The following is a 19,902-nucleotide window of genomic DNA, read 5'->3' as shown; positions in this document are numbered from 1 at the left end:
TAGACCTTCACAAACAAAACCTTCTTTTTAATCTTCAAGTTGTTTCTTGTCTCCTTTTGGCAAGAATTAAAAGCTAAAGCATAAGCTCATTCAGATTTTGGGGAGATCAAAGCTCTTGGGCTTGATAGCAGGAGCTCTGTCAGGACAAGGCTCTTCTTGACATCCCACATAGCCCAGGACAGGCTGTTTCCTATTCTGACCATCAGTTTCCATATGGACCAAGTGCCTGCAATTTCAACAGCACCAGCAAGGGGAACTGGGAGAATGTAGCCTGATGCTATTGGTGATGATGCCCAACACCTTACCTTTGCTTCTGTGATGTCATCAAACATCTTCAGGATTTCTCAGATGTCAAAGCCTGAAATGTCTGAAAGTTAGCTGTAGGGATGCCTTGATGAGTCAAGATGTGTCTTAGTGTTCACATGCACCAATGTATCCGTACAGCTCTCTAACAGCTTTATAGCTTAAGAGGGTGACTGGAAGCTCGGAACCAACTGATTTCAGGGGAAGAAGCATTTCTGTAGTTTCTATGGAAGAATGTAAAAATCATAGAACCTGCATCCACCGAAGTATGAGAATTAGAATAATGTCATCCAACATTACCTACCTTTGGCAGGCAATCTGAGAAGAAGCTTCAGGCTCTCCTTTCTCATTGTCAGTTAATCCTCCCAACATCCTTGAGACCATCACTGCTTGCTGGTGAGGAAGCAGACATGAATATGTGGAGCTACTTCCCCAAAGGCATGTGGAGGGTGTGGGAAGCTGGCCTTGAACCCTCTGTACTGAGAAATGGGTACCTCAGTGGCTCTTCTAGGAAGAGGGCATAGGGGATGTCCCCACTTCTTAGGCCCAGTCTTCAAGTGCTTCTTGTGTCTTTTTGTGTTCATTATATTGTTCCTAATCTTTACTCAGGATGGTGGTATTGTGATGAGCCTCTGATTTTGGGGGACTGAGACACCTGCTTGTTTCATGACATGCTGGACACCTAAGTTCTCCTGGCTAAGTCCTGGTTTTCCACAGCCCAAGTCATCGCAGGAAACAACTCTTGGTCCTGGGTAGAGAAATAATCCATGTTCTTGCGAAGTACCTACCTGGTACTACTGTGTTTCAACATGTAGCTAGCCTTGGCTTCATATTGTCTGATCGGGCACCAGAGTTTCTATTTACATCTTTTATTTCTTGGACTCTATTCTATTCTCTGTACTCTTTCCAGAATATGGACTTACAGCTGTTTTTCTGAACTGTATACCTTAAACAGTTCTAGTCTGTTTGGAAACATTCAGTCTTTCCAGCCCAGACCTGAGTTTCTCTTGACTCCCCCTACCTCTAGTTTTCTGCTGTGCAGAAAGTCTGGTACTCTTTGTCTGGTGCTCCCTCTGCATAAGGATATTCCAGCCAATGAAGGATGACATGTATAATGAAATCCCAAAGACTATTTTGTTTAATGATGCAATAGCCACCTTAGTTTCTGCAAAAATACTTTATGACGTATGTACAATGAACAAATTGCCCAGCAATACATTTCTTAGAACATATCTATCTTGAGTACATGCCACAGACATACAGATATATATCACACAGGCATACATGCACAAAAAGGAAAACACATGGGAATGTATACACTCATTTCTACACTGGTGGTTGCTGATAGATGCAGATAGTGGAAACTGACAGACGGAGAGTTCCAAGGGTCTGGCATGTGGTATATACCTTCTGTTTATCTCTGCTTTTGTGTTGTACTCTGGTCCAACTGTCAAAAAGTTGATCATGCCTCTTCCTTTTGTTATAGGGCACATAGGGAACTAAAGTAAGTTGTTATTTTCAGAGCTTTTGTTTCTGTGTGTCTATGATGTGTCTTATGTGTGGTGGGGTGAGAGGACAGTGAGTCCAAGAACTACATATGATGTTCCTTCTATGAGGTAGTCATTCCAATTACACATGATCAGGACTCAATAGATCAGGGTTAAGAGATACCAAGAGCCACTGAAATGTGCCTGAGAAAAGATAGGGATTGGGGTTGGGGATTTAGCTCAGTGGTAGAGCGCTTGCCTAGCAAGCGCAAGGTCCTGGGTTCAGTCCCCAGTTCCAGAAAAAAAAAAGATAGGGATTCTAAACAGTGGGAGGGAGAGAAGAAAAAGGTAGTTCATAGAGAAAAGAAACAGGATGTCTCTGTGGAGCAGAAGCCAGGCAAAAACAGAATGCCAGGCTTTGCACAGAAGAGAACTGATTTCTCTCCCTCACAGAATGATAGATATCCCAACAGTAGGAAGAATAGTACAATGAGTCCCCTTTACCCCATGTAGCCATTTGGCTACCATGCTGGGCTCCTTTTTATGTCAACTTGACCCAAACTAGAGTTATTTTGGAAGAGAGAACCTTGATTGAGAAAATACCATTCTCCCACCAGAATGGCCCATGGCCAAGCCTGTGGTGCATTTTCTTGCTTGATGATTGATGTGTGAGGGCTAGGCTCACTATGAGTCATGCCATGCCTAGGCTGGTGGTCCTGGGTACTCTAAGACAGAAGGCTGGGTAAGCCTTGAGGAACAAGCCAATAAGCAGCACTCCTTCATGGCCACGTCTGCCTTGAGTTCCTGCCCTGACTTCACTCAGTGATAGACTGCTGCCTGAAATTGTGAACTGAAATAAATCTTTCCCTAACCTAAGATTCATTAGGTCATGGTGTTTTATCACAACAACCAACATAAACCCTAAAACAGTCACCCACAAGGTCTCTAAGCTAGTGGTGTCTATTTTTCTTTCATTATCTTTCAATCCTCTTATTTTGAATCATTCTTAGGAATATATAATTTTATGTCTACCTATTTTAGACTATATTTATGGAAGATAAGAACATATAAAGTGTATAAGTGTATATATATATGTATATATATATATATATATATATATATATACCTTCATCATACACAGAAAACACAATGCCAAATACACTATCACTCACCTTTTAATTGTAAAACCAGTGAGTGCTCTGTTCAGCCAATTTCTCTGTTCTTTGAATCAAGAGCCAAGTGAACAAATTGCTTAGTCTTTACAAGGATCTTTGACTAATTTGTAGATCTCCCCTCTCCTTTTATTTTTGTATTTTGCTACTTGTTTGTAGAGGACATTGGGCTTAGTGTTTGTCCCATAGGGTTGTTTTAGGTTTGCTAACCGGATTCATTAACAGGAGCTGCCACCCTTGTAGGCCTCATTAGTTTCCAGATCCAGAGGCTTGAGCAGACTCAGGTTTGATGTTTTTGGCAAGACTTCACAGATGCCCTGTTGCACATCAGGAAGCACATACGATGGATGTCTGGTGGGTCTCTTTCTGTGATGTTCACACCCTTTTGATGTTTAAAGCAATCAATTAACACATCAAGGGCTGCAAATTGGTGCTCTGGTAGTTCTGTGGATTGATTCTTCTGTCTTTATTAGCTGAACTGTTTCTCTATAGAGAGCTCTCTCCTCAACAACCCATCTACTCAGCTTACATACCTAGTATGAAGGGAAATTCTTGAGTCTTCCCCAGTGAATGCTTTCACATAATGTCTTTTAGAGATGACCCATTAGACTTTTGTTGGAATACTTTTAAAGAATGCTTCAACTTAAGGATTTAAATGCATTTGGTGTTTTAATACATCTTTTTGATGCTCAAATTGTTTTAGCTTATTTCCATAAGAGTCTATGCAAGTTGAACCTTAGTCCTTTGATACAGGCCTAGCAGCCTTTAGTAACTCCCTTGCTTGTCTATGGCATAGAGATCTAGGTTTGTAATGTATGTGCTTTGGTTAGATCTCTGACTATACTCACCAAGCAGGAATAATTTCTCTGGGTGGAAAATGGTACTAAAGAGTGAGTCAGGGTGTTAACTAAAATGACTTTTGGACATGTATATCAGATTACGTACGTGTGAGTTACCTCTCTAATCACTGTGATGGGGTACCCAATAACGACAATGCAAAGGAAGAATGGTTTGTTTTTTTAAGCTCACAGTTTTGGAGATATAGTATACCTTGGCTGTTCATGCATAGCTGTGGGTTTAACTCACAGTTGACCAGCAGGAGGGGGAGACAGCTGGTTAATGCTGTGTCACCAGTATGGAAGTGTACTTTAGGCTGGAGTCAAGCCCAGGCTGCAACTTTTAGGACTCTTACAGCGTCTATCCACGTCCTCCAGGTAGCCTTCACCCCCATGGTGTTCTATATACATTTCCAATAGCATCATCATCCAGGGAACAAGTGTTGAGAAAAGTGTGCTCCTGGACCATCCCAAAGCATTATGAGGAGATACATAGGCTTCAGAACTAGGAAGGAAATCACCATGCAATCCTCTTCCGTGGCATACTTTTTAAAAATGTAACACATGTATACAACATATTTTGATCATATACATTTTTTACTTCTCCCTGTAACTCCTCCCAGATTCATTTTACAGCCCATCTCAAATCTATGTCCTCTTTTTAAAAATCAATTTTTTATAATCCACTGATTCTACCTGTGCTGCCTTTATACTCAAGTATGGATCTCTCCACAGGAGTGTAGTTGAACTCCCAGGAGCCACAGCCCTCAAGAATACTCCTTCTTCCTCTGTCAGAAGTCATGAACTGTCCACAGTGCCTCAGTTGGCGGGGCTCATGGCTTTCTATGCCCTCCATGTTGGAATGTTCACTGGCTTGATCTCGTATGGGGAACCATAGCTGCTGTGAGTTCATGAGCACAGTGTCCTGTTATGTCCAGAAGACACTGCTTTGTTCTGATTCCCCCTGACCTCTGGCTCTTTTAATCTTTCTCTCCCATATTTTGGATGGTCCATGAACCTTGGATAAATGGATGTGCCATAGCTATCCCATTTGTGTCTAAGCATCCCGCTGACTTATTCTTTGCACTTTTGCCAGTGTGGGTTTCGGTATTAATTTCTATCCATTCCACAAATCCTTGAAAGGTATGTAGAGTAGCTATGGGAATGCTTTTTATGGTGCAGACATCAGGTGGCTTTTCTACTCTGTATTTTCTTTTATTTCTAATAACATGGGGGAAAGCGACCATCTAGCTTTATATTGTAGTTGAAAAATAATGTTTAGAGAGGTGAAAGAATTTGCTTAAAGCCAAAATGCTAATATTTGATTAAGCTAAGATTTGAAATAACATCTTTGAATGTAAAGCCTATCCATCAAAGTTGCATAAGAAGATCATTGGGAACCTAGTTTAATGACCAAGTGAAAGGCTTTTAATTTAATTTGGAAACAAAGAGTGGCACTAAAAATGGCACAGTAACATTCCTCATGCCAAGGACAGGCTGCCCTCATTACATTTCTTTTTTATTGGATATTTTTTATTTACATTTCAAATGTTATTCTCTTTCCCAGTTTCCCATCCATAACCCCCCATCCCATTCTCCTTCCCGTTCTTCTATGAGGATATTCCCCCACCTATCTACCAACTCCTTACCCCCTCCCTGCCCTGACATTCTCCTACACTGGGGGGTCCAGCCTTGGCAGGAGCAAGGCCTTCTCCTCCCATTGGTGCCCAAGGCCATCCTCTGCTACATATGTGACTGGAGCCATGGGTCTGTCCATGTGTACTCTTTGGATAGTGGTTTAGTCCCTGGGAGCTCTGGTTGGTTGGTATTGTTGTACTTATGGGGTTGCAAACCCCTTCAGCTCCTTCAGTCCTTTCTCTAACTCCTCCAATGAGGACCCCATTTTCAGTTCAATGGTTGGCTGTGAGTATTCGCCTCTTTATTTGTTATGCTCTGGCAGAGCCTATCAGGAGACAGTTCTATCAGGCTCCTGTCAGTAGGCACAATCTTCAATATTGTCTGGTTTTGGTGGTTGTACATAAATGGGCTAGATCTCCAGATGGGGCAGTCTCTGGATGGCCTTTCCTTCAGTCTCTGCTCCAAACTTTATCTCCATATCTCCTCCATTAATATTTTTGTTCCCCCTTCTAAGAAGGACTGAGGCATCCACACTTTAGTCATCCTTCTTGAGCTTCATGAGGTCTGTGGATTGTTTTATTGGGACATCCAAGGCTTTGGGCTAATCGCTTATCAGTGAGTGGATACCATGTGTGTGTGTTCTGCAATTGGGTTACCTCACTCAGGATGATATTTTCCAGTTACATCCATTCACCTATGAATTTCACGAAGTCATTGTTTTTAATAGCTGTGTAGTACTCCATTGCGTATCACATTTTCTGTTTCCATTCTTCTGTTGAGGTTACATCTGGGTATTATAGCCCCATTGGAAACTACCTGAGAAGAACAAAATTCGGATACATGATGCATTATGATTGGGAAATTGGTGGCCTCAGAGTCAAATACATCAGAAGTGACTTCCAAGCGCATGATTTTATCTGTTTCACTTTAGCTAAGTTACTAAATGCATTTCAGCTTCAGCTTCTCTCTAGCAAATGGATAATAAAGATGCCAGGTGTGTAGGCATCCTGCTAGAGCTAATGTTAGGATGTGTGTGTGTGTGTGTGTGTAAATAGGATCTGATGCCCCTCTTGTTTGCATGGTGAGCAATAGTGGAAAGTCCCCTTCTTCTCATACCCTTCTGTGTCTTTATCTGGTATTCCTTATGTATGGATAAGGATTCAGCCATTACTGAGTGCTGTAAAAGTTTGAGAATTGGATAATAAGAGCCCATCAATAGCTAAGTGATGCTATTCACATTGCACTAGCTTTTATTAGCTGAAATACTTCCTCGTAGAAAAAAATGCTTGCTCATTGATGTTTGCCTCCTGGTCTACAGTGCATGTAAAAAGAGAGTGAAAATGCTTGTGTCTATAGAGATCATTTGCTGAGGCTCTACTCACTAGCAGAGTATAATGGTGTGTGTGTGTGTGTGTGTGTGTGTGTGTGTGTGTGTGTGTGTGTGTGTGTGATATTTCTCAAACATCTCGATCAAAACCCTAGAACCTTCTCCCCGTCTCAGACAGACGTACTGCCCTCAGGACTCTGCTGTTTTTCTATTGTAAACTTGTAAGGATGTTCATATGCGCTGGCAGCTCAGGGACATAAGCAATAGGGGAGCTGGGTACTTAATCACAATGCAGGGACCATGGCCTTTTTGCGAACATTCTTCCCCCTCTTGGGTATACTTATGCTTTTCTGGACACTGCTACAAGATGTGGGAATTAGTGAGTTGAGGACAGGGGCATGATGAATTCCGAGGCTTTCCCAAGTGTGACAAGGTAAGTCCAGGCTCAAAGGCGTGTCAGCCTTCCATATAAACACACCCATCTGGTGGCAGAGGTTCACAGCACAGGTTGGTCTCTTCATTGAAAACTGAGAGTTGCTCATTGATGAATTAAATTCTGGCCTATTCAGGAGGAACCAGTACCTCTCCAAGGATATGTAGAATGGGAAACTCGGGGCACACCAGGTATGTGTGGAATGGGTGGAACTGAGGAACCATGTGGAAACAAGTAACACTTTTTCAGGAGAGGATCTATATTAGCAATATACTTTACAAAACAGAGCTTAGTGGTACATGTTTACAGTCCCAGAACTTGGGAAGTGGAGGCAAACGGATCAAGAGTCCAAGGTTATCCTTGGCTACATAGTTTTGAGGCCAGTCTGGCATACATGAGGCCCTGGTTTTCTGGCTTGGGCCTTTAAGAATGACTAAAGTATGTTTAAATGGTGAGATAAGGATTTCTATTTGGTTTGCTAATTTGTTTATTCTTTACTCAGGGCCCCTCAGGACAACCAGGAGATAAAGGACCCCCGGTACGGTATGCTTTCGATGGAGGACTCTTAATACAGTTCTAAATCAGAGGCAATCAAAAGTCACTAGAAATTCCTCACACTAGACAGAATCTCTAAAATATGAGCATGAGCTTATAGGAACATTGGGGAGGAAGGGCGTGGTGGGTTCAGTTAATCCAACACAATTGTTTTACAGTCAGGAACACAGAAGTGGAACCCCAATTTAGTGAATTTAATCAAATGCGCAGAGAAACTGGTTTTGAATTCTGGGTTTACCCATCCACAGAGCCAGGAACACATGGGAGGCTTTCTCTTGATTTGTAACATGGAGGAAATAACAGCTATGAGCCATTGTGGAAATTTGTTGGGCTCATTTTATACTAATACAACAGGAGAGCCCCCAAGATGCATTACTAATACAAAAGGAGAGCCCCCAAAATGCATTTGTTCTCAGGAGCAGCCACCATTGTTGGCCATTTTAAAGCATTCACTGTGTACCTGCTGGAGTGTCTTCTGCTTTTAAGTCCCCTCATAAGCAGAGGAACTACATATCAACAGCTGGGATCATACCCAGCCTTTGGCTCTGGGCACATATTTTAAATTGGTATTCATTTGTGGTTTCTGATTAAGGAAGAGAGGAAGTCTTGTGGATGTTTTGCTAGATGAAGAAACTGAGACTCAGAACAATTGAGCCTTATGGTCATGAGATTTCACAGCAATTTATGCTGTGTAGAGCTGAAGGAGGTGGGACTCTGGATGAAGGGCAGGTATGAAGAGAGATCAGCAAAGACTCCCCGACCCCCTCCAAAGAGGTCATTTCAGCTCCTGCAGAGCAGATAGTGAATGCCCTGAGAAGAGCTCATTTTTCCACTTGTAAATCTAAGAAAATGAGAGCCATTGCCTGATATTGCCCACAAAATGTCAACATAATGGAAGTGATCTTAGGAAGGCGATCAGTGTCGTGCATGAGCTGAGTATTTTGTTGGGTCTTGTGCAAGGAAAATTGTTTAACCGATTAGCAGCTTACAGCGCTGGCTATGAAACTCAAGGTGCATAGTAGGGCCCTCTGGATTGGTGCTCAGTCATGGTTCTCTATAGGAGCTGTGTCCTCCACTCTAGCAAAGGGGCCATAAGGAGCTAGTACATGAGGTTTATGTCACGCATCCATGGAAGGTTTTCCTGAGCGTTGTGTCTGTGTACCTAGCACAAGTCTCCACGGAGTGCATCCTGCTCAGTAAGGTCTGAACGTGGTGCTTTTGACACATACATTATTGTCAAATTTCTGTTCATGCTGCTGTGATACCATGCTATGACAAAAGCAGCAGATGGAAAAAGTCATTTTTTCATGTCTTAGCTCTGCGCAAGGAACAGTCTGTTGTAGCAGGGAGGACAAGGCAGCAGCAGCAGCATGAAGCAGCTGCTTGTATCTCATCTACAGTTAGGAGGCATGGATGAATAAGCACTTGGCTCACCTTCTCCATTTGCTACAGCCCAGGATCCCCAGATCATGTTTAATATGGGTCTTCTCTCATCAATTAGCATAGCGGTGATAATCCCACAACGTATGTCCAGAATCTGAAGGGATTCTAGATTCCATTACGATAACACTTCATACTAGCAGTCTCTCTGCATAGCTGGTTGTTTGTGTAGTCATAGCCAGCTGTACAGACAAAGGTGAGCCCTGCCTTCTCACAGTTGGAGCCTATCTTTCTTTTTCATCAGGGATCTCGAGGCTTACCTGGATTCCCCGGCCCACAAGGACCAGCTGGCCAGGATGTAAGTAAAGCGAAGCACCCTGGGGTTAGTCAGTGTTTAGAGTCAGCTCCTGTGAGCCCATCTAACCTTCTCCTAGCCTTCCTTGTCCATGTGGCCAGCATCCATACTCAACCATGTTTCTGTGGAGCCCCAGAGTGTCTGTTTATATATTTTTAATTTTCTGTCAATTGGGGATTTTTGAATGATTCAAATTTCCTTTTTAAACATTTTTATGATGTTTTCAGAACCCTGAGTACTCCTGGGTCTCCAGTACACTGTCACTTATTTCTTGGTCATTCTGTCTTGATAACATAGGGTCTGATTCTTCCTGGCTGTCCTGCCCACTTCTCCTCAAGGGAATTACACAGGCTGCCTGAGGCCCCTTGGGATAAAACCCATTTATGATGCTGATGGCAGACATCTTTTGTCTTTATTTCCTGGCCTTTGATCCAAGAGCCTAGAGCTTAGGATCTGTAGGTCCCTGATACTCAGCAGCATGCCAGGCACCAGAGGCATTCAGTTCACACTCATTGGCAAGACGAATAAATGGCAGCTATGAGATTTTATAGGGCAAAGATGCTTCAGTAAGCAACAGCGTACACTGCTTATCACCTGCCTGTGCTGTTATTGGTCCCCATTAAACAGAGATAGTACAACCTTCTTCCCTTCACTGGGTTCTATTACAGAAAGGAAGCTCTTCTTGTTCTTGTTTCCCAACATTCAGATTTACCTGTCCCTCTGTCATTTTTACATTCCTGTATCCCATCATCAATGAAAGCATTTTCTTTTCAAAGCTACTTCTACCCCTCATATTTGGAATAAAATATCAAGACAGGTTTGCATGTGGATGGACTTCTGAATGCACACAAAGTACACAATGTGGTTGTAGTTTGAGGTTCTCAGGAGACTTATAGAAAGGATTATCCCCTACACACTTACCACTATCGCTTGGAAAGCTCAACTACGTCCTATTTTCAGAGTTGGGTGAATTGTAGTTGAGTACAGTCAAGTCACAGTTGGCTGAGGCAGAGGGTGATGGAGGGATGTGTAGAGTAGATAGAGGGGGTCTGATCACCAAAATGATGGCTTTCTTTCTTCTCTCTTTTAGGGTACACCAGGAAATCCAGGAGAAAGAGGGCCTCCTGGAAAACCAGTATGTCACCTGCCGGGTCTGGATGAATGCTGACTGTCAGTCAGGGTGCCAGCGAGAAATAAAGTGCAATTAAGACAGTTCAAGAGGCTTTAACCAGGGACTAATTGGGCAGCGGGAAGTCATTTGGGGTGTAGTGCAACCAGGAGTATACCATGGTGTAGATCCATGTCCATCACGGTACTTGTTTGCAGAGCCAGGTGCTGGCTAGAATGGTGGGTTGAGAGCTGTGGATTCAAAGCCACTGCCAGAAAGCCTGGCCTGAGGCAGGTACACATCTTCTTACCTCCCAAGGCCCTGATGGGACCTCCCTTTGGTCCATTTCAGCCATGGGCCATCAGGGGAAGATAGCCCTGAGATCCAGTGAAACAAGACCCAAGACAGAGTGGTGGAACTAGTGTGGAAACTCAACCATAGTGGCATCCATTACCAACATGCGCATTTTCTATATTTTGGCTGGCTTGAGTGCTGGCACCATTTAGACAGCCGGAAGTAGTTATTTTGGTTCATTTGAGAATGCAAGACTGATTCTCTATGAGCTTAAGGAGGTTCTCCCAGGTTCCTAGCTTGATTGCACACCAACTGAAGATCCAACAGGTACCTCTGAGCTACAGTAACCCCATCTTCTGGGACACATCCTGAATTGGCCGTGGTAGGAGAGAGATACCAAAGGTTTAGCCAGGCAACAAGGTCATTTTGGCCTCTTTAAGAAAGAACTCATGAGGCTGAGCATGTGTGGGCATGGAAAGGACCTCTCCATGAGGAAACAGACCATTAGAAGCAATGTCCAAGAGAGTGTCCCATTAGGCTTCTGTCTAGAGACTCCTCCCACAGTCTACTATTAGAATCAAGTTGCTCAGCTGGACAGAAGCTTCCTCTTGTGATGGGTCTGAGGGGTTTCTTGTCCTCTTTGCAAGAATGGCTTCAGGCAAGTTCCCAAGGCACAGAGAGTGCTGGGCACTCATACAACTCTCCTTATCTTGTTTGACCTGGTGGCCACAGCAGAGAGCAAGAGCAGGATCTTGTTCTGCCTCTGGGGCAATGACACTTTCCACTGAAGACTTCCACAGGGATGCCTATCAGTTACATTGGAAAATGTGAAAATAACTACTTTTCCACCATAGACCCAGCTTTATAGCAGCCAGTGGAGCTGTTTGTAAGCTATGTCATCATTGCAGGGCAAGACCATAGCGAAACAGGTAGAAGAGTAAGACTCTGGCCAGAGGCATTGAAAGTTTAAAGTACACCTGCCACAGGCTGGAAATTGACATGACCTTGCAAGGATAAACTGGTAGAATACAAAAGACGGTGTAGACAGTTGTGTCTCACCGACAATCACCATAGGTCAGAGAGTTCCATCTTTCTCTGACTAGCCCATTGCCACATGGAGCTGTACAGTGAGTAGCCTATAGGCAAGGCCTGACCTCTGCACCTCCCTGTCAATCATTGGCAGTATGGCTTCCCCATAGGTTCTAATGAATGTTCTCAGCAGCGGAGGCTGGACGGAAGAAGACTCTAGGTGGATATAAGTTGTGTCCTCTTTATTCCAATACGTTTCACCATGTGTTACCTAACGTCATTGGACCTAATCTCTAGCATGTGGCCAACTCCTGAAAGGTATCCATGGCTGTGTCACCTGGCATGCATTTTATGTCCCCAGCCCCAAAGTTACCACTTCCATACAAAACTAAGGTGACTTTCTCCAGACCTTTCATGAGGGTTACAGAAAAATGATATGAGCGGGACCCTGGTTAAATTATCTCAAAGCCTTTCTGTTGTTTGTACTCACCCCCTTTCCGCTGTGCCTCTGTGAATAATGCCCAACACACTCAAAGGGCTCGTGCCAGATATGAAAAGAACGAACAACAGTGTAAGATATCACAGTACAGTGCTAACTGTCTAACAATGTCCCACTGGAAGCTGTATGGATCCTCCCACCTCCTGAACAACTCATATGACCTTCTCAGAAAACCATAACCGATCTCAGCTAAAAAATTCCCTCTTTAAACTAAAAGGTTAATAAATGTCTATTAGAAAGGTCAGATTTTTCTCCAGAGTATCTCACACTGACAACTGGAAGCAAGCGACTGTCTCACTCTAATACGCCTTTAGCAACCGCATGCTAAATGGGTTCTCCTTGCTATGCTACTGACTCCACCACCCCCAAATTGGGGTATTCTAGCCCCAGTGTTTCTCAGAAACATCACAATTTATTTTTCAGAGAGTTGATTGAATTGGACACCTCAGCACAGGAGACGACATAAATCCTCTGTAGCCACCAGCAATTAACTTCTCAAAAGCAGTCAGATGGCTTGTCAGCTACAAGATGAAATGAAGCCTCTCAGCTAAGGAAAATGGAAATTTATAGAAAAAATGTCTAGGTCTTAACCTTCTTAAGGGTCATTACTATAGACCAATGATGGCCCAAGCTCGTGTGGTGGAGTCCATGCTCTGCCTCTGGGGAATTGTTCTATTGTGCTTCTTCCCACTGTAGTCTTTAGCTTACAGCAGAGATTTCCAACCCCGAATGAACTCCCCTGTAAGTTGTCTTCCTTTTTATTTTCCCCAAGTGTCCCTTGAGCCCAATGCAATCTGAATCTTCCTTATCTCCTGTGCTACAGGTTGGTTACAGGCATCACAGGGCATGCTCCAACTCAGTGGGTTTGTGAGTCCAGTGGCTTCAGCCTCGTTCACACATACCTTCAGACATGTCTCATTTCCCCTTTCATCCCAGAATAAAGTATGTTATTTAAAGTGTTCCTTCACCCAGGAGAGTTGAATACACTGGTTTATATCATACTAGGCTGTGAATGATTAACAGCAATAACTCTTGACCATTTGGAACCTTTGTGACAGGTGAACCATAGGCAGTCTAGTCCTTTGTTTCCTTGTAATATCTGTGTAACCTTTTATGGTTTGATAAGGGCATGGAGGGAGAACATGAGGAGGCTGGGGATAGGGAGTCCTCTAGACATGGTCAGGATCGGACAGCTTGAATGGGTACTGCTCCGGCACAGTCTCCTTTGGTGGTTACCAGGCTTGGGATTCTGATAGACCTGCTTGTATCCCATGAATACACAAACCTGTTGTGAATACCCAAACAGCTTACACTCTGAAGACCATTCACTCTCTGAAGATTCATGAAGATACTGTGTGTATGCATGTGTGTCTGCACTTAACTTATTTTTACTTTGACAGGGCCCATCTTCACTGCTGTCTCCAGAGGACATAAATCTCTTAGTAAAGGTAAAAGTGCATGTGTTAAAAATGGTGATGGGGGAGTACAGACCTCAAAACCTTTCCCCTTCCTGAACAAATATTTAATAGTCTTAAGAACAGCAGAAACATCTGTTATGAATTCACCATGTGACAAGTGCCTGTTAAGTCTACATGATTGAGTATGACAGCCACCAATCACAGGCATCAAAGATTTGTTTTATGTGTATGGGTATTTTGCCTGCAAGCACGAATGTGTACTATGTACATGTAGTGCCCACAGAGTCCAGAAGAGGATGTTGGATTCCCTGGAACTGGAGTTATAGATGGTTGTGAGCTACCATCTCATTTATTAAAGGCTTTTATTAATTGAGATAATTCTTCATGGTTTGGTGACACTGTAAGGACCAGGGTTTATAGAGGCCCCCAGCCTTTAGGATTTAAACCTTAGGATACCCCAATCTGTATGGCAGTGATGACAGGAGAGGATGAGACTATGAGGGTCAAATCTCACACTTCATTGCCACAGCACTGAGACAGACATTGATCCAGTGTTGATTCTCCAGCTGCTATAAAGGATGCAGTTATGTTCATCCAGGCAGACAGAAGCTTAGCAATAACTTGAGCACTTGTGGTCAGGTCCAGTACTCTGTCCTTGGAAACCTTTAGACCATAGCCTGCCCAATCGGATTTGGCTGGAACTGTGGAGCTGGCCATCTTTTGCTTTGATTCTTGTGTCTCCAGCCACTGTGATGCTTTAGGTTAAAGTCTGACAGTCTATTCCAGCTAACTTGGAACTATGAAGGTGTCTTTCACTACCGAAATAACTACTGTCCCAAAGCATTTTAGAACAACACATACCTCATCATGACAGCTTGGAGATTGCCTCAGAAGAAATCCTCCTTGTAAGATGGACTTCTGTAGTTAGATCTTTGCCCTGGGAGGCCAATTTCAGAATATCTTCATGAAATGCCTCCCTTTAGTAAATCCTACCTTATCTACCCTCTCCCAAGTGCTGTGTTCCATTACTGACTTTCTACTGTAATTGAGTCGTAGGTGAGTTTATAAATGGAGCAAGACACTAGTTTTAGGTTGTAAAATAATTAACCACATAGTGATATGTAACAACAACACTTTATTATGCTTTAATTCTGTGTTTGATGAGATGGACATTTTCCATTCATTATTCTTGTTTGACTTGAGGTCCTCATTTCACAAACAAGGAGATTGAGGCTCATAAATGAGCTCCAAGTTGACAGAAGCCTTATAAAGTCATATGCCAGAGAAATGAAGCTACACGCCAGTAGGGCCTGCTCACAACCATCTCGTTGGAAAAAAAAACTCTATGTTTGGTCTCTGGAAATTCAGAGAATACACGACTTACCCACAGAAAGGGTATAGGATCCAGAGAAGCTGAGTTCCAGGTATCACCAGCCAACGAAGAATATCAGTAGTACCGGGTGGTGCTCGACTCATCTTGTGGTAACTGAGATTCCAGACTGGTTCAGGAGATTGGGTCTGGCATTTTTCTGGAATAGTAGGCTATGTAAGATGACAACTAGGGAAAACCTTTGCTGGAAACAAGACAAAATGGTAAGGATTTTGGATTTTCATGTCCAGAATAAGTCTTAATGGCTAGAATTCTTGCAGCCTGCAAGTTCGCTTCATTCTTGCTTATCTACCCCTCCCTCTATCCACCCATCCACCTATTCATTGACACATCATTCACCATTCACCCATCTCTTCACCCACCTATTTCTTTTAGTCATCCACACCTACCCATATATTCATTTATTCATGTCCACCTATGTCCATCCATCTGTTCATCCATCTATTGTTGTAATGGCCCATTTATACATCTTATTTAAATGTGTTAATAATAATAATAATAATCCTGGATCTTCTCCAGTCTTCTAATTTTAAAAGAAAGAAACCAGGAAGCATGTGGTTTCTTCCTCTACTTTACCTAACCATCGCTTCATATACTCCAGCAATTATACTACCTTCTAAATATACAGTTTCTCAAACAGCATGCTAAAAGAAGATGAGACGAGATATGAAAATGACACATGGTTGATTGGTTGGTTCATCATTCGACAGTTGCTTGGGTCTTTGGGTTTCATTTATTGAACTCAGAACCGTGAAAGATTATTTGCTGTGAGTTGGTCCTGCAAAGATCAAGATGGTGTACTTTGTGGGCAGAGAACAAAGTTACAAGCAGACCACACAGTACTGAGACCAGTCTTTGAGAGCATGATGAGTCCATCTCTTTCCAGATGCCGTCAGGAAAGCTTAGAGTAGAAGATAACGTAAACTATATTTGAAGATTACATAGGGGAGAAGCAAGAGAAAGGAGAACTTGCTGTTATGACACAGAAAAACAACTGTGTTCTGAGATTAGAAGATAAAGCAGGTGAATGCAGAATCCATTAAGACTGCAGGTCATTGACTATAAACCCTTATGGTCACATGCTTTTATTTGGCCTTCCATACAGAGCACTCAGTGGACCTTAGCTAGTATATTTATTTTGTGTTGATAAACAGCAACTGACCTTTAGATTCATAGAGTCAGTGGTCTCAGAACAGTATCCCACAGATCAGAAGCTTTGCAAGTATCTTTTACAAATGAATAATGGGTCAGCAAGAATGACTGAATGTTCTGGGCATTGTCTACCTGGTCTCCCTATTTTCTTAGTGCTTTCTTTGTGTTACTTATTTAAGTTTCCTCAAAGAAGAGAATGAATAGAAGAGCTTAGGTGATCCAAGAGAGGGGCACATGATGCAGCTGGAGTACAGTCAGGTTACTTGATACTTGGCCTACTGGGAACTTTCAAGGTCAAGAGGTGACACAGACAAGTCTGAAGCTTTGAATTTACGCCAGGAACAGCATTTACCTGTCCTGATAAAAAGCAAAGCTGAGTTCCTAAGAACATTTATTAAATGCCTGTCCTGGGAAAAGAGAAGGGCTAAGCAGGGTCACAATGTGGCTTTGTGTCACAGCCAGGACATACTGTACGAGGTGCCTGTGGCTTCCTTTGTTCTCCTTTCTTAGGGAGCCACTTTACCTTGGCACACCGCAGAGACTTTCCCTCCTGGCTTTGTTTGACTCTGTCCTCAGGGCAGAACATGCTATTTCTAGTAACACTCAGTGTTTGCCTTCACTGTGCACTCAACATTTTTGTTCATGCTCACAGGCGTTTTTTACATGAATTTTGACATTTTTCTCAGGCCATATTTCCAGCCAGGTGTCTGGCTAGAATTAGAGAAAAACTGGGAAGTAATTAAGACTCATTCATACTGACGTAAATTTAGACACAAAAGTGCCTGGACAATCCATCAGTTTGTTTTTCCATCTTTGTTGGCATTTATAACCAAATATCAACCAGAGGGGGTGGAGCCTGGGGCTACTTTGCCTTGCAAATAGCTGAATTATTTACTTAGTCTCTTTTTCTTCTCTAAGGATGTGTGCAATGATTGCCCTCCTGGTCCCCCAGGCCTCCCAGGTCTGCCAGGTTTCAAAGGGGACAAGGGTCTTCCAGGAAAACCAGGGAGAGAAGGGACAGAAGGCAAAAAGGTAAGGGGAGGTAGAGTTGAAGCTCCATTCCTCCAGTGAAGAAATCCCATGGTCTAGATCCAGCATGACCTTCATTTATTTTAGAGGATTCAAGCTTTGGGACTGTTTACATCACAGTGGAGTACGAGGAGGGCAGACTGGATATTTGCAGGTCTTGGCCATTTTATGAAGGGATTGCCTATAGCATTCATTGTGATGTAGAAAAATTCATGTTCCTTTGATGCTCTTTTTCCACTGCCTCCTTTCATTCCATCGGTCTGACTTGAGATATCCAGAATGTTCCAATAGCCACTGTAGATCTTTAGACCTATTTTTGCTATCACATAAACAAAGCCCAGGAGCTGCAGAAGCTACCTTTTTCAGAGCCAGCAATCCGGGAACTCTGAGCAAACTCTGCCTTCCAGAGTTCTTTCTCTTTAGCATTTTTATAGAGAAGCAGATCAGAGGTGATGAATCAACTCAAATTTAGTTGTGTCCTTCTGACCAGCTGGATTTTGTTTTGGAGATTCCTCTTTCCCTTTAATCATTTCCCACTTAGTGGCAGGGCAAAGTTCAGACACACCAAGGCCATTGGGGTTTGCATACATCCTGAGACATTTGATGACATCTCCAATGAAGGCCACCCCATAAGCCAACTATTAGCAGTGTGCACATAAAGATTCCTTCCTTCAGGGTAAAGTCCAAATGTGTTCTTCTAATGTAGACTATAAACTACCTTTCCCACGCATACCCAGATATTCACTTTGTGACTACCTAATTTTGAGACTCTTTTAAGTGTGTCCCAAGACCCAGTGGCACACACCTGTAACTTCAGTGATTGTGAGACAGCAGAAGAGGATCTTATTTCCAGTCCAGATACATAGTGGGACATTATTTCATTCCTTTCCTCCACAAAAATGTGTGTTGGTCAATAGGTAGGCATTGGAGAGACCCAAAATTAAAAGCTTGAGTTCTGCTTCTCATGGAGTTCATGGAGTTCATTCTCACTGCCTCCTTTCATTTCATCCAACTTTGAGTCATCTCGTCTGTTCTAGTTGCCACAGTAGACCTTGAATTGGTGCTTAGGTAGTTTTCCCAGAATGGAAGGTAAAATTGAGAGCAAAATCTCATGACAGCAATGGAAAACTCTCCACCAACGCAGAAAAGAAAAACAGTTTCGATACTGAGTAAACATCCACCAGAATGTGTTACACAGTGCAGGCTATATGCTAAGAGATTGCTAAGGCAAAGTGAATCCCCACATCATATAAACGAATGACCTAAACAGCCACTGTAGGCATTTTCTCAAGATAAACTGCAGTAAGCCCTTTAGTGAGAGGACTCAATGGCAGCATTTTTCATACATCCCTGCCTTATATTTACCTGGTAAGTGTAACCACGGATCCACTGATTCGCTTTATCTAGAGTTGAGACAGAGAAATCCCCTTCTGTGTGACAGGAGGAAGCTCTGAAAGTTGAAGTATGGATTATGCTAATATTCTATAGCCATTTGAAGTTAGGGCAATTTCTGTGCTGATTGTATTTCAGAGATGACCTTCAAGAAAGGTTGTAAGTCTACCAAAAACCCCATTTAACTTTGAAAAGGAATTGTGTACATTTCACAATGATGTTATCCAAAATAACTGTTCAGGAAATGGATTAGGGGATGGTTTCTTCTCTTATTACCAAAAAAGAAAGTCAACTTCCCAACTGATACTACATTCCATATTTATATGGGACAGATACCAACATAGGTGTGAAATATAATCTTTCTTTTCTCTCTGGTGCCTCCAGTACCATATGTTTCCCATAAAGAAGTCCAAACATGTAGGTGCAGTTAGCCTGTATATGTATGAAAAGATCCCACACATCCATCTATATGCTCTGGTCTCTGGGAAGGGTCCTAAAACACACCCTAGAACCAACTTGTCTAAGGACACTTCCCCTTGATCAGTTCCTCAAGTGATCAAGTCATCAAAGCAAATATATTTGTGATATTTCTGATGAAATATTTTATAGCATATGAAGTGGGAAACCTTAGATGCTTATAGATTTTTCTTCTGTATAGGCTGTGAAGTGAACATATTTGATGCTTCCTTCTCCTGTCTTATTTTTTAAAAACTCAAGAACTTTTAAATTTAGTTTGTAGGTCTTCAAGAAGAAAGGAGATGGGAGAAAATGTTCAAAAGTGACGGGGGCAGGGGAAAGGAAATAGTGATGGAATATATGCAACACGGAAGCAGGGCTGCTGCAAGAGGAAGGAGACCAGGGGTTTGAGGGCAGGGAAGGGCAATGGATGGATAATATAAATAAAGTATAATGGCTTATGGATATAAAGATATAACAGTGATGTCCATTACTTTGCATAGTAAACAATGAATTTTAAAACAAATAAAAGAAGTAAAGATGAGAGAGGGAAAGAAGAAAGGAAGGAAGGAAGGAAGGAAAAAAGGAAGGAAGGAAGAAAGAGAAAAGAAAAGAGAAGAAAGACAACCTCTTAAGTTACTCTCAGGGG

At 42.6% G+C, this 19,902-nt stretch overlaps 1 protein-coding gene across 9 annotated transcripts in view; it reads left to right on the top strand.

The window, feature by feature from the left end:
• Col22a1 (collagen type XXII alpha 1 chain) overlaps positions 1-19,902 on the top strand; it is a 237,471-nt gene that overhangs the window by 158,888 nt on the left and 58,681 nt on the right. For 5 of the 9 annotated variants that reach the window (XM_063264443.1, XM_039080218.2, XM_039080220.2 and 2 more), the window contains 5 exons: positions 7,699-7,734; positions 9,436-9,489; positions 10,577-10,621; positions 13,817-13,864; positions 17,295-17,408. In XM_063264443.1, coding sequence (XP_063120513.1) covers positions 7,699-7,734; positions 9,436-9,489; positions 10,577-10,621; positions 13,817-13,864; positions 17,295-17,408 — 297 coding nt within the window. The other 4 variants (XM_063264447.1, XM_039080219.2, XR_010053430.1 and 1 more) reach the window with 4 other exon arrangements.

Source organism: Rattus norvegicus, chromosome 7, assembly GCF_036323735.1.
Source record: "Rattus norvegicus strain BN/NHsdMcwi chromosome 7, GRCr8, whole genome shotgun sequence".
NCBI lineage: Eukaryota > Metazoa > Chordata > Mammalia > Rodentia > Muridae > Rattus > Rattus norvegicus.
This window is presented reverse-complemented; position numbering and strand designations above follow the sequence as displayed.